General features: G+C 45.1%; 1 protein-coding gene across 2 annotated transcripts; it reads right to left on the reverse strand.

The window, feature by feature from the left end:
- Positions 1–327: 327 nt before the first annotated feature.
- LOC131238550 (polycomb group protein EMF2B-like) lies at positions 328–1,656 on the reverse strand. 2 transcript variants are annotated; one of them, XM_058236235.1, is made up of 4 exons: positions 1,593–1,656; positions 859–975; positions 631–742; positions 328–526 (listed from the first exon to the last, which is right to left on the reverse strand). In XM_058236235.1, exons 2-4 carry the CDS (start codon positions 873–875, stop codon positions 356–358), a joined length of 300 nt encoding a protein of 99 aa, XP_058092218.1. In that variant the 5' UTR covers positions 876–975; positions 1,593–1,656; the 3' UTR covers positions 328–355. The 2 variants fall into 2 exon arrangements, with proteins under 2 accessions (XP_058092218.1, XP_058092217.1); XM_058236234.1 differs by lacking the exon at positions 1,593–1,656 and adding an exon at positions 1,108–1,141 and having other exon boundaries at positions 859–1,019.
- Positions 1,657–14,197: the final 12,541 nt, after the last annotated feature.

The raw sequence follows: 14,197 nt of genomic DNA on the forward strand, positions 1-14,197 counted from the left end.
AATATCTGGGCTCGATTCCTACGATGGTTGTCAAACCCAATAAGACGGTCATAACCCTATAGTTTCGCGGTTATCAGACTTTCGACGTGCGGTCCAGGTCCGATACGGGGTTTCAATGTACTCCTGAGAGCAACTGGCTTTTGGGATTTTTCTCCTAGGTTAATAAGTAGTGTTGAGTTAGTGATTTTGATGGGTTTGGGTCTTGCCATTTGTATAGATAGTAGTTCAAGCTAATCCATCGATTAATTCAGTTTAATACTTAATCAATTTTCGTCTGAAGTGGTACTCGGGCCTTTGTACAGATTTTTCTAAGACGTTACATGGTCTTTGAGTAGATCACTTTCACTGGAAGTAATTATAGCTTCCCCTGAAGAAAAAGTAAGATGGTGAGATTGCCAGCTTTACCATCAGTTGACAACGTCCTAAGCTCAAGAATGACAAAGGTGGCTTCTTTTTTATCTCCACTCCCAAACTCAGAGAAAGCTTTCAAAATGCATGTCCTCCTGAGCTGATAAACTGCAGAATGCTATTGGACAACCACATCAGAGCTTATTCAGAAAGAGACAGATAAGCAGCATGCCACAAGAAATTAAATGACCTATGGAAGCATATACATTTGATATGGCATACCTCTGAAACTATAATATCAGAAACAGGTTTTGCCAACATAACATATAGGGGTAATGCATTTTGCACTTGCACTTCATCACTCCCAGTCCCAAGCGATATGGTCATTTGTATTCTACAAGTCAAATGATGGTGATATAGTCAGTGTCCTCAGGTTTGAATGTCTAAAGACAATGATGATACTACATAACAAACATATCAGTTCAGCTACATAAAAGAAAAATGCAAGACCTGTGGCTCAAAATCATTGGCCAGAAGGATGTTAGATGATTTCATATCCCTATGGATAACGGACTAAGCACTGCGGCTATGTAGATAAGCAAGTGCCTCGGCTACATTGATAGCAATCTTATATCTCTAATCCCAACTAAGGACAACATGATCTTTTTGCCCTAACAACACAAATGATGGAAAAGATCAGCAACTGGAAGATTAAATCCAATCTACCTGCAATTTATTCAATAGAGTTGAACCATGTACCATGAAGGTTTTCTTCCAAACTAAGCTAAAAAACTTCAGGGACAATAATTCACATCATGTGGTCCCGAAAGTGTAATGCAGTAAGCAAGTATGCTAGCCTCTATGAAAGGAAGTAGATACCAAAATGACAACATGATCACTACTTGTTACAAATTAAAGTAAGCAAAACCTCCTAGAGCAATGCTTTGACATTTTAGCATCAAAATAGAACCTTTTCATCATTCCTTTTCATACCACCCACATACAAGGCAAGCTAATTTAAAGTATCAAACTTAATGAAATTGGAACTTGTACCATAGCACACAGCGTGATTTAAAATATAACCCAAAAAAAAATAGGGAAGTAAACCCACCACCCTAGCAAGCTCCACAATAGTTGCAAGAATTCCAGTGACAACACCAGTATTAGCATTTGGCCCGGTGCCTTCCCTTAGCTTCACCACAAGTGCCTGAAATGTGATAACCTCACTAGATGAGATGACATACATTTAGCTTGTACTAAGGACCAAATCACTGAGTTCTTACATTTTAGCAACTACATTATGAAGATCTTAGATGAATTATTCCACTGGCAATGACATGTTTATATACTAAAGGTAACCTAAAATATAATATAATCTAATCTATAACTGTAACATCATGGAAAAATCCGTACAAAGACCCGAGGACCACCTCTGGCAGAAATCACTAAGGACCAAATTCTTTAGAAATTAGACAAGAATTAACTAAGTGCTAACCTAAATTATCTATGAAGTTAGCTTTAACCACTTTAAATATGAACTACAATACCCAAAACTAGCAGGATCGTTAACGCTACATTACTTAAAAACGTAGGATCAATCTCAAAACCTAGTTGCTCTCGGGAGCATCACGAAACTCCGTATCAGACCTGGACCGCGCGTCGAAAGTCCGATTACCACAAAACTACACGGTTATGACTGCCTTACTGGGATCGACAACCATCTCAAAAATTTAGCCCTAATAGTATCCAGAATTGCACAACTTGAGCCCGAAGTGGAGTGTCTGAGAAACAGGAATATCTTTAGGAAGTGAACTGAAACTTAAGCGAATTGAACCATTCGCTTGCAGGCCAAATCTAATTATTCAGACCATCAGATTCTGACCCAACTACATCCTCGGATCATAAAAAATTTTCAACACATATCTATGTACTTGTGGCCCTGATCGAGTAACAGTGATCGTTGAACTGAAACTGATCCTCCATGGTCGGTCTATAAATCTGGTTGGACTGAAAAATTAAGTTGAACTAGATCCAATGTTAGGGAACTTTCCCCAGACTGTACGCAGAAAAGGGGCCTCTAGATGTACTCCGCTGGACCAAAACAGCCAACTTTTGGCTATAACCTAAGTATACCATGGCCCTGTGGCCATTTACATCAGTCTTGGGCCTATATAAGGACCTTAAACCATCTCTCTCCCTTGCCATACAAATTTTAAAACCCTAGGAGAGAGAAGAGAGAAGAGAGAGAGAGAGAGAGAGTTAGGGTTTGTTCTTGGGATTCGATCCCACCACTCCACATGCTTAGCTACCACTTCCATGTTGCTATACCGGCAATTCCGATTCCATTTTCGGGTAAGAAATCCTAAAACTAATCTGTTTTAGGGATTCAAATAGAGTAAATGGTGAAGTATCTAACCTATTTCATGTTATAGGTTACCGTTGTGCCGTAGGTGAGGACTTAGTGTTTAAACTGAGTTCGTTACGAGTTTACCGACAAAAGGTGTGGACTATAAACGTTTAGGTTATGGTTTTCAAGGCTTTCAATGTTAGCAATGATTTATGTCTGACTTGATTGCGATCACATATGCTTAGATACGATACTTTCCGCGTATTACACATATATATGAACTATATTGAAATACATGCATTCCATGTGTTTGTTGAAATGTTTGTATAAGTATGGAATTATGATTTGTGCTTACCATGATTTATGTTTGAGGGTACATGATTGTTGTATGTGTGGCAACTTCCTTGTGAAAGGATTTGTTATAATGCCTGTTATAACTAATATATTACATGTATGTTAATATGTGTAGCCTAAGTGTTTGATAAAATGCCTAAATGAGAAAATGCTTGATGTAATGTACTTAATGAGGGTGTTGAGATAGGATTCTCAATCCCCTTATACATAGTTACAGTTTTCTTTATGTAACCTATCTTACTACTATGTGATTTACAGATGAGATGCCTATGTACGATGACATGTGTAGTATGTATTTGTTGAAATGCTTGAATGAGATTTATGTTTAGATTTGATTGTCACATGCTATCTTGGATTATCATATGCGAATGTTATTGTTTGGAGCGTGATTGGGGCTCCGATGTAGTCCAGGCGATTGGTAATGAATTTTCAAATTTAGCGGTCAAGGTCGTTACGCCACATAAGACACGTTCGATGAATCCGAGTCATACGCCGATTATCGACAGTGGTTAGGCCACGCAAAATGCTTATGCACTCCATGTCAATCAATTTAATGTACGCTCATACCAATCAAGCTTGTCAAGTAACCCAATTGGCCTAATGTATGTTCACCATGTATGTATGTTACTACTTAAATCTAAGGTACCAACTTACCAGTGAAAAGCCTATTTAACCTTAGTACCTCAATCCGCTAAGACTCATGAGCCGGGCATGGTGGTATGGGACACCGTGGTCGAGTTGTCGGCCTACGTTGGGGTAACGAGCCTCCCCGTAGTGACCAATGAGCAACCCAAACTCATGAGCTGAATACGGTGGTATGGGACATTGTATTCGAGCTGTCGGCCGACGCTAAGGTGACGAGCCTTTCCCATAGTGACCTTGAGTAAACACTAGGACTACATTAAGGTGACGAGCCTTTCCTTAGTGACCTTGCATATAAACCAGGCCTGCATCGAGGTGACGAGCCTTTCCGTAGTGACCTAGAACATGCACATCGTATGTGATGGACTAGGATTGACGACCCTAGATGGATCATTGTTTGGGTAATGACATAAGGGAGGTTCCTTTGCTTCCCAAATATACTGTTTAAATAAGCCTAAATAAGAACTTGGCTAACACGATCATGCATTCGCATTGCACGGTGCTTTGGCGAGGAAGTGCACGTGTTCAGAGTGGTGCATGCCTGGATCATGAGATGATGTTGTTGAGGGAGTGTAGGCGAGGCATACATCATTATCGCATACCATTTCTGCATTAATAAGAGTCCTTAGACTATGATTGTTGTACTGCTTTATCATTACTACTTGATTGAGTTGATAACATGTTAACCTTTGCCTTATAGTACCACTAAGTTTATCACTCACTGCCACTCTGGGACGGTGTTTTAAAACACCAACCAGACTCTGGTTTAGTTGCAGATGATGGTGATGCTTACGAGGCAGAGCCTGATTTTTATGGCAATGAGAAGTTCTCCTACATGCAGTTATCAGGTAAGTCTATGTAGACCACGTTCTGATCGACAGGGATTACTGGGATGCTGACTAGATGACCATATACATTTTGTATATTTTGAAATTCTACATATAATTAATTGACCTCGTAACATGATCATACTTAGGAGACTTACAATCACTTTTATATTCTATATACTTATCATGGTCTTCCACCTGCATAATCTAACTGTCTTTAGAGTATGATATGCCGATATGGTATAATCCCACTCATGTTTAATGTGCTAATATAGATAACATTTAATCATCATTATCTATATTGCATAAGTAATGTGTTGGAACTCGGGAGTTGGGCTCCTACTCGACCCCTGATTTTTTAGAGCGTTACAAGTTAGTATCAGAGCATAATTTGGATTAAACTGGACCTGGGTTATGGTAACACGATGCACATTAACGTACTTTGGTTTAGGAGGGAACGAGAAAACGTAGAAACGATGGTAGGATTCTGAGTTTTGCCAACAAGCGAAATTGACCGTTGAAATCAGACACGTAGGCATCTGTGATCACGCGAGATGATCTTAAATTCTTTCCAGACCATCAGTCGACATATTTAGATGAATATTTCGTGTATTCCACTCACAAGCAACCTGAAAGTCGTGAATATACGCGTAATGAGACCCGAAACCGTGTCAAATGGCCGAGGGGGCCCGAATCACACAAATTGGTGAGACCCAGGGGGTCCCACGTACATCACCAGCACCCCAGGAGGGGGTGGCCACCACCCTACCATGGTGGCACAGTGCTGGGTCTAGAGGACCGCGGCGGCACCGCGCCTACTGCGGTGCACCGCGCTTGGCTTTGACCGGGCCTGTCGGGTCGATGCGGGCCGGTTGGGCCGACACGTATACATTGCTTTTGGGCCCATGAAATCACGTGAGACCCCTTTTAATCACCCTATTTGCTTCCTTTTCCTCTCTTACACACCTCCAAGCTTTCCAAACCCCTCAAATCTTCATCTTTCTCTCTCAAATCCCCATCCATTCCACCATCTTCTTCATTTTCTCCACCACCTACCCTCTTTCCCTCATCTTCCTCAAAACCCTATCTTTCGCTATTTCCATTTTCCCCATTTCTTTCTATTTGGGCACAATGTTCATAGCTTTGTGTCTCACCTTTCAAAAAATGACCCCAAATCCACCTCCATTATAAGGCTATTTGGTTTTCATGGCTATTTTTGGGTTGGTGGCTACCATTTTCTCTCTCTCCACAATTCGTTCCCTCATGGGAAAGAAGAGAGATCCTACAGATAAAGTCAGGCCTAGCTCCCCTACCCGTCCAAGGAAGAAGGCGGGCGCCAAAGCTACCACAAGCGCCGCCCGAGAGCGAAGGTCGTAGCGAGATCTTGATCTCTAAATCCCAGTCAAGAGAGTTCAGCCGACGAGTTTCGAACACGATCATTTTTGTGGCCGTAGGGTTTTACTTGAAGCTCATGTAGATGAAAGGCTATTTGGTTTATATCCGATGATGGACCACCTGGCAGACACCAGTTGGGGTCCCATTTTCCAAGGCAAGTCTCATGCATGTGAGAACACTATTCAAGCCTTCTACGCTCATATACAGGACCCATTGCTGGAGCCTCTACAGTTCAAGATTCTTGTAGGAAGGCGGGAAGCAACAGTCGATGTTGATTTGGTGGTCCGGATCATGGGAATCCTACGTGGTGAGGTACACGCTAGCGAAGAGAATCTCAAGAACACCCGAGAAAGAGATCGCTGCATGCGTTACCTTTGTGGCTAACTTGCTCATTGGAAGAAAGGCAGAAGCATCCCGTTGACGGAGTTGACAGACGATTTTCACCTGCTTCACCATATATTCACCTATAATGTGTATCCTAGGTGGGGCAACCATACCGAATGCACTCGCTTGATGGTGGATTCCCTGTATAGAGTTAGGCAGGGAGACAAGTTGTGTCTGCCTACATTCGCCCTGCTACAGATCTTCCAGACTGCACACTCCGTTAGGAATGATGTCTCACTTCCATTTGGCTGACTGGTATGCAAGATTGCTCGAGAGTTCGCCTAGAGACTTAACATGGATAACCTTACGCCGACCCATTTCATTAATGATATTACACTTAACAACATGGGGATTGGCCCTCGGCAATGTCAAGCCCGACTTGACAAGTATGGGGATGAGACAAAAAGTGAAGAGGAAGAAAGTACTGAGATAGAAGAAGAAAATGAGTCAGAGGAGGAGGTGAAGAAGGAGAAAGTGAGGAAGAAGAAGAGAAGGCCCAAGACTCTGATAAGGGCTCTCCGTCTGCTACACATGAGCCCCACCGTGATCGGGCTACTATAGAAGCCTGCTTGGCTCAACTTGAGGAGGGCCAGGTTACCCCACGACAAGAGGTCACAGCGACCCAAGCCAAGCTTGAAGAGAATGAAGCCTTCATGAAGTGGAAATTCGGTAAAGTATCTCGCACCTTGAGGGCTATCTTGTGTTGGCTACAGGATAAGGGTGCACCTCCATCGCCAGATTCAGACGACTAGTCAAACATGTAGTCGTCTTTTAGTTTACTTTGTTGCTTGTTTTCTTATTTTTACGTATAGCCTTGATAGGCTTAGTAATGTGGTAGAGTGGGTTGTAGGTTTTAGTGTGTGGAACCCTGCTTAGATTAGCTCACATGCATCTTCTGTCATGATCCATGTAATACTGCATCTCACGTATTGTGACAATTTTGGTAAATGAAATGCATGAAGCTTCTTTGGATTTGAAATACGAATGATGTATGTATGCGTGTATGATCATATGTTAAATCTCACGGGTTGCACCCTATGTTGTATATAGGGAATGCCACGTAAGAGCATGCGGAGTACGGCACATCTCACACTTGGCGACTCGATTGACGTGGCTCCTCCCCTAAGCGATAGCCACATGGACCCCAGTTCGGGCCTGACTCACGAGACTATGCCGGATTCTCAGCCGGCCACTGGCCCCACTAATGGGCCGACACCTGTTACACCACCGGTTCCTGAGCAGAACCGCGCGTCTACCTTGACACCGCATGTGCCTTAGTTGGCTCCTCCTACTGATAGGTTAGAGCAGATGATGCTCTTGATGTAGCAGCAGCAGCAACAGTTTTTTGCCACCAGCGCAGGGGACCTCGCCTAGAGCATGAGTGTGGTTCCACCTGCACCACCTGTGCACCCTGCTGGAAATGTGAGTGTTGGCAGCCTATTTGAATGATTCCAGCACTTCCGGCCTTTCACTTTTGCGGGTACTCATAGACTCGAGGAGGCCGAGTATTGGCTTGACCACATCTCCAAGATCCTGAAGTCGTTGCACTGCACTGAGGCAGAACAGGTGGAGGTGGTCACCTATACGTTTAAGAAGGTGGCCAGCCTTTGGTTGGACAGTGTCCTTCGGACTATTGCTGTTGGATACGTATGGGCGTGGGAGGCCTTTGAGACGTGCTTCCACGAGAAGTATTTTCCTCTCACATATCGTCATGAGAAGGAGAGTGAGTTTCTTCGCCTCCATCAGGGAGGGATGACAGTGGCAGAGTACGAGAACAGATTCACTGAGCTGGTAAGGTATGCTCCGTTAATATTAGCTGATCAGCCGATCTGGATGTGGCAGTTTTCTGAGGGCCTGCGGCCCGAGATATTCTCTAAGATGTGTTCCGCTAGCATATCCACCTATGTTGAGCTAGTAGGCATGTCTTACGAGCTGACCAAGATGGGGATAGAATATCCCACACACGCATACCTATGGTCCCCGGGCCACAACCAGATTTTTTGAGCAGGCCATTCCTCGGCAAGAGGCCATGTACAAATTCTCCCCCTATGCTTGCGGCTTAACCGATTCAGTTGAGGCAAGCAGACTTGTGGTGCACCTACTGCAAGAGGTCGGGCCATTCAGACACATATTGTTTCACCAAGATGAGGGATATCAGCTTCTTGCCGCCTCAGAGGATCAACCGCCAGCTTCCTCAAGCTATTGTGGCTCCAGCTCTATAGTCAGCACCCGCACACCCATCATTTCGACCACCTGCACCTCGATTTAGGCCGCCTCAGCGACCTATGGCACCGCAGCCGAACCATTCGCAATAGGCTCGTGTGCACTCGCTTACATCTGAGGCATCTAAGACAGCAATTATAACACCGATGGCTTTTAAAGTTACCGTGCACGTTCAAGGTACACCAGTCTTCTTATTGGTGAACACTGGGTCCACTATCTCTATAGTATCATGCGCAGAAGTCAAGCGACTGGGGTTGAAAACTAGTCCTATGGTCGGGTTGAGACTCCTTATGTGACCCCCCGAACTTAGAAACCGGGCTCACAAAATTCTCGATCGCCAAATCCGGCGCTGACAGCCTCTGTAGAACCTCATTCTCGGCTCTTGGCACCCATTTACCAGGTTCTGATCCTGGGATCCTACAAGGAGGATTTCTAATATCAACTTGATTCATAATGAGCATAACCAAAAGCATAACCTATGAACAATAACCACAAGAACACCATCACAAAATCCACTATGATCAAAAACTTTTAAGTACAAGGCGTATGAAAGGGAAATACAATATAATGAAAATAACGGAAACTCCAAAAGCTCGACTGCATGCTCCTGCTGCGATAAGGCTACGACTGCGTCCTGGCGTCACCTGCACGCCTCAATCGTGCATAAGCTTATAGAAAGCTTAGAGGGTGGTGTAAGCATGTGCGCAATATAAGCGTGCTCAAAATTCAAGGTCAGAGTAATGCGAAATCATGGTGATGAATACATGAATGCAATTAGCCGTACTAAGGCTATGCGGTGCAAGATATGAATGCTATCGGCCATAATACGGCCATGTGATGCGAGATGCAACTCAAGTATGCCAATCCTCATCATGTATCAGTACAGTTCTCATTCTGGATAATCACCGGGATTCAATACACTCCAAATAGCACTGCCGCTCTCTTAGACACACAGTCCAAGTGAGCATAAGAAACCTCACTATCCGCCTGGCCAATAGTTTACAATACCTATCCGGCACATCGATAGCAGACCCATTCACGAGCTAGTCAAACTTAACCTAGTATTACCTCTACCCTCGGGCGATTAATGCCACACCCCTTTTCAACCGGCCTCCTGGTATTTGGCCCTCGTGCACTCATATATCCACTCAGTCTCGACGTTGGAGTCATCCTACCATCGGGTTTAGGGATTTTCACCCAGAGACATCTATGGCGCCCTGATGCTTAGTAACAATATTTTTGGTATCCAATCCAGCCACCCACGATGTGTCTGTGGAGGCTATGGCCCTGATGTCACTAGGGCATATAGTAATCACAATCACACTAATGCAAGTGCATGAATCATACTATCAGACATGCAACAATCCTGCACGTACCGAGCGCTCATGTAGGGTAACTCTGCCTTTCAGGGAGTCCATAAACAATCTACCCGAAGGCATGTGTAATGATCAGTCAATCCTCACATCAGGCATACATATGATGCGTATGATCATGAATCATGGATCTATATTAAGCATGTTATGTGGTGATGGGCTCTGATCAAAACGAAGATGGGCCTACACGGCCTACACATTATAGGTATGGGCTTATCAAAGGGCCCTAGGGAGAGTGACAATGCGGACATTTAACCAACATCATCCTTGCAATGTGGACATCAAACCATCATTGCTCCCAAAGCATAGCCCGCTATAAAGGTCGACAGATATACCATGGTGGAATCACACTTAATGGGCCTTATGTATGTCCTATTGGGCCTTGACCCATCGGCCTCCAGTACATCAAATAGGCCTCAAACCATGGTCTCATATATATCAAAGTGGGCCTTAGTAGGCGGCCACAAATACATTAAGATGGGCCTCAACAAATGGCCTTATACAAATCAAAGTGGGCCTCAATGGACGGCCCACAAATACACCAAGATGGGCCTCAACACATGGCCTAAAAATAATCTCCAAAATGGTTGGACAGTTTGGATGAAACTCATGCATCATGATAGGTCCCATAGGGATGGAAGGCATAGATAAATCACATACTTCATGGTGGAGGTCCATACTGATGAGAGGTGTGGACATAATACATACATAAGTGGGGCTCACCATAATGTTTATTTTCCACCCAACCTGCTGATGAGGTCACAAGGACCTAGGGCCCACTAAAATGTTTACTTTCTATCCAACCTGGGGCCCACCATAATGTTTATGTGCCATCCAAACTGTTCATAAGGTCACTTGGACCTTGGGCCCACCGTACTGTTTATTTGCATCCAATCTGTTCATAAGGTCACGTGGACCTGGGGGCCCACTGTGATATTTATCTGCTATCCAACAGTTCATAAGCTCACGTGGACCGGGGGCCTACGGTGATGTTCATTGCCATCCAAACTATTAATAAGGTCACGTGGACCAGGGGACCCACACTGATGTTTATTTACCAGCCAACCTGTTGATAGGGCCACGTGGACAGGGAGTCCACCCTGATGTGGTTCACAAATCCATCCCACCCATTATGTGCGTCCCACTTGACTGAGGGTTTAGACCAGGTTTCAGTTGCATTCAAATTTCAGGTAGGCCCCACCAAGTGATTTTATATGTTTTAGGCATGTTTTCACATGATTTTAGATGGTGTGGCCCACCTGAGTTCCGTATACGGTTGATTTTTGGCATATCCCATAATTTTAAGGGGACGCCTAAAATGCACAGTGTTGATGTTTGAAATGCATCACGGTGAGGCCCACAGCTGGGGCCGTGAGGGCTAGCCCGCCATCCGTCCGCCAGCCGTAGGCAGCGCCTGCTGCGTCCTCACGCTGGTGCTGCTTGTTTTTTGTTTTTTTGTTTTTTTTTTATTTTTCTATGGTATTTAGTAGGTGGGGCCTACCTCGGACAAATCCAACCCAGCCATTGAATTTCAAAGCTCGGGACAGACTCGCCGAGTCCAATATGCAGCGTGTTGTGGCGGATAAAAGCATCAAGGCAGGTTTTAACGGTTAACCCCACTATTCCCTATGGTACGGCCCACTCGATTATCGGATTGACTCCATTTTTTGGCTCAACGCTTTAAATAGGCTGAGCGACGGGATAGACGGCTTGGATTGTATACATACATCGAGGTGGAGCCTGCATGAGTGGCCCAACATTCTCTTTATTTTGGCTAGCTCGTTAGTACACTCCCATGTTAGTTTACAATTCACCGTTAGTCAACCCCCCCATGTCCAGCGTCCAGAGACGCTGGACGACACACATAAAATGGACATCATGGTGGGTCCCAGATGCACGTGCCCCACCTGTTTGATCCACCTGATGTTTATGTTTTCCTTCCATCCGGGCCCGCTAATGGGCTGGATATCCAACACATTCATCCGATGGGTCCCACATGAAAAATATGATTCATGGTGGGCCACACTCACCCCTTCATCATCATCACCATTCAAAGAGAGAGAGAGTGAGAGGGAGAGAGAGAGAGAGAGAGAGAGAGAGAGAGAGACAGTGATAGAGAGGAGAGACCTCGCTACTATGGGCCCTCCATTGATACATCACATACATCGAAATGGGTCCTGCCAACAAGTGGGCCCTCAAATCATGAAATCAACGGTAGAAACTCAAAGATCACCCAGCTCTAGGCCTCCTCCTTGCTCCTTTAGACTTTTATGCTCCTTGCCTTCACTTTTGGTGGGGGTTGATGGGATTTTGATGGTGTAGATGAGAGATGAGAGGGTGGGCCACACTTGATGTTTTTTGAAAAACTTGGGAATGCTTGGACGTGTGAAGCTTTGGGTTGCTTGGGAGATTTGAGAAATGAGAGAGAGAGAGAGAGAGAGAGAGGTGATGGGAAGGATAAGAGGTGATGGAGTGATGTGTGATGGGTGATGGGTGGAGTGATGGGTTGTAAGAAAGGGATGGGTGGAGAGAGAGGGAGAGTTGACTTTGGGAATGGGAAGGGATGGGTTGATGTACTTAGGGTATGGAGTGACTTGACTTGTACTTGACATTGATTGATTGATTGATTGATGAGACATGTTATAGAGATTCCCTCGAAATTCATAATGCGAGGCATTTCTTCGGAATGAACGCAGGCCCACACTCCTGGCCTGGGTATCGCTTAAGAGCGCAAGTCGAGGCGTTGGAATCGCGGCGAGGGCGCAGTCGCTATGATACAAGTTTTTGTTCGAGCTGACTTCGGTATGTGGGACCCGATTTAGGATCGCGTGTAAACGTCGGATATGGGTCGAGGATTGCCAGAATTCGACCGGGAGAACCGCGGAAGCCAACAGAATGGTATGGACTAGGACACGGGTCTTACATCTCTCCCCTCCAAATAAAAATTTCGTCCTCAAAATTTACACAATCATTGCAAGTAAGCATAACTCATAAGGATGAGGAAACATAGCATCATCATATCAAATCAGAGACATCATACAAGATCCAACATGTAATCAATTGTCAAAAAGATGGGGATAGCACTCTCGAATCTCAGCCTCGCGCTCCCAAGATGCCTCATCAACAGAATGGTGACCCCACTGAACCTTCACCAAGGGGATGACCTTGGTTCGAAGGACCTGCTCCTTTCGATCAAGGATACGAACTGGCTACTCAATGTAAGAAGCGTCCTCACGAACCTCCAACGGCTGCCAATCAATAACAGGAACTATGTCTGACCCACACTTCCTCAACATAGGGACATGGAAGAAGTTGTGGACGCTAAACAACTGAGATGATAAGGCAAGCCGATAGGTCACAGCACCAATGAGCTCAGTGATCTCGAAAGATCCTACGAATCTCGGGACAACCTTGCCCTTCGCTCCAAATCGAACTACACCCTTCATGGACGAGACCTTGAGATACACGTGGTCCCCTACATCAAACTCCAAGGGACAACGTCGGCAATCAGCTAAACTCTTCTGTCGGCTCTAAGCTGTGTGCATCCTCGTCTTGATGATATCAATAACCTATGACGTCTACTGCACAAGTTCAGGACCTAGGAGACGCCGCTCTCCAACCTCGGTCCAACAACTCGGAGATCTACACGGTCTACCATACAGTGCCTCAAAAGGAGTCATACCAATGGTTGCCTGATAGCTGTTGTTGTATGCGAACTCAGCCAATCACATATGCTCATCCCAGCTACCCCCGAAGTCAATCACGCAGGCCCGAAGCATATCCTCAAGGATTTGGTTGACCCTCTCGGTCTGGCCATCGGTCTGGGGATGATACGCTGTGCTGAGCTGCAAATTAGTGCCCATCTCTCTCTGAAAGCTCCTCTAAAACTGAGACGTGAACCTCGGGTCTCGGTCAGAAACGATCGAGACTGGAACGTCGTGCAGTGTCACAATCTCCTCAATGAATAACCTTGCAAGCCGGTCCAAAGGTCAAGTCGCACGAATCACGAGAAAATATGCAGACTTCGTCAGATGATCAATGACAACCCAAATGGCATCATGACTGCGTTGAGTCCTCGGCAAGCTCATAATAAAATCTATCGACACGTACTCCCACTTCCACATCGGGACGCGCAATGGCTGCAATAGACCAGGGGGTCTTTGATGATCGGCCTTGACACGCTGGCATGTGTCACACTCGTCCACGAAACTGGCAATCTGGCGCTTTATCCCTGCTCAAAAATACTGTCTCCTCATGTCACAATACATCTTCGTCGAGCCAGGGTGGATAGAAAACCACGATCT

Source organism: Magnolia sinica, chromosome 3 (assembly GCF_029962835.1).
Source record: "Magnolia sinica isolate HGM2019 chromosome 3, MsV1, whole genome shotgun sequence".
Lineage (NCBI taxonomy): Eukaryota > Viridiplantae > Streptophyta > Magnoliopsida > Magnoliales > Magnoliaceae > Magnolia > Magnolia sinica.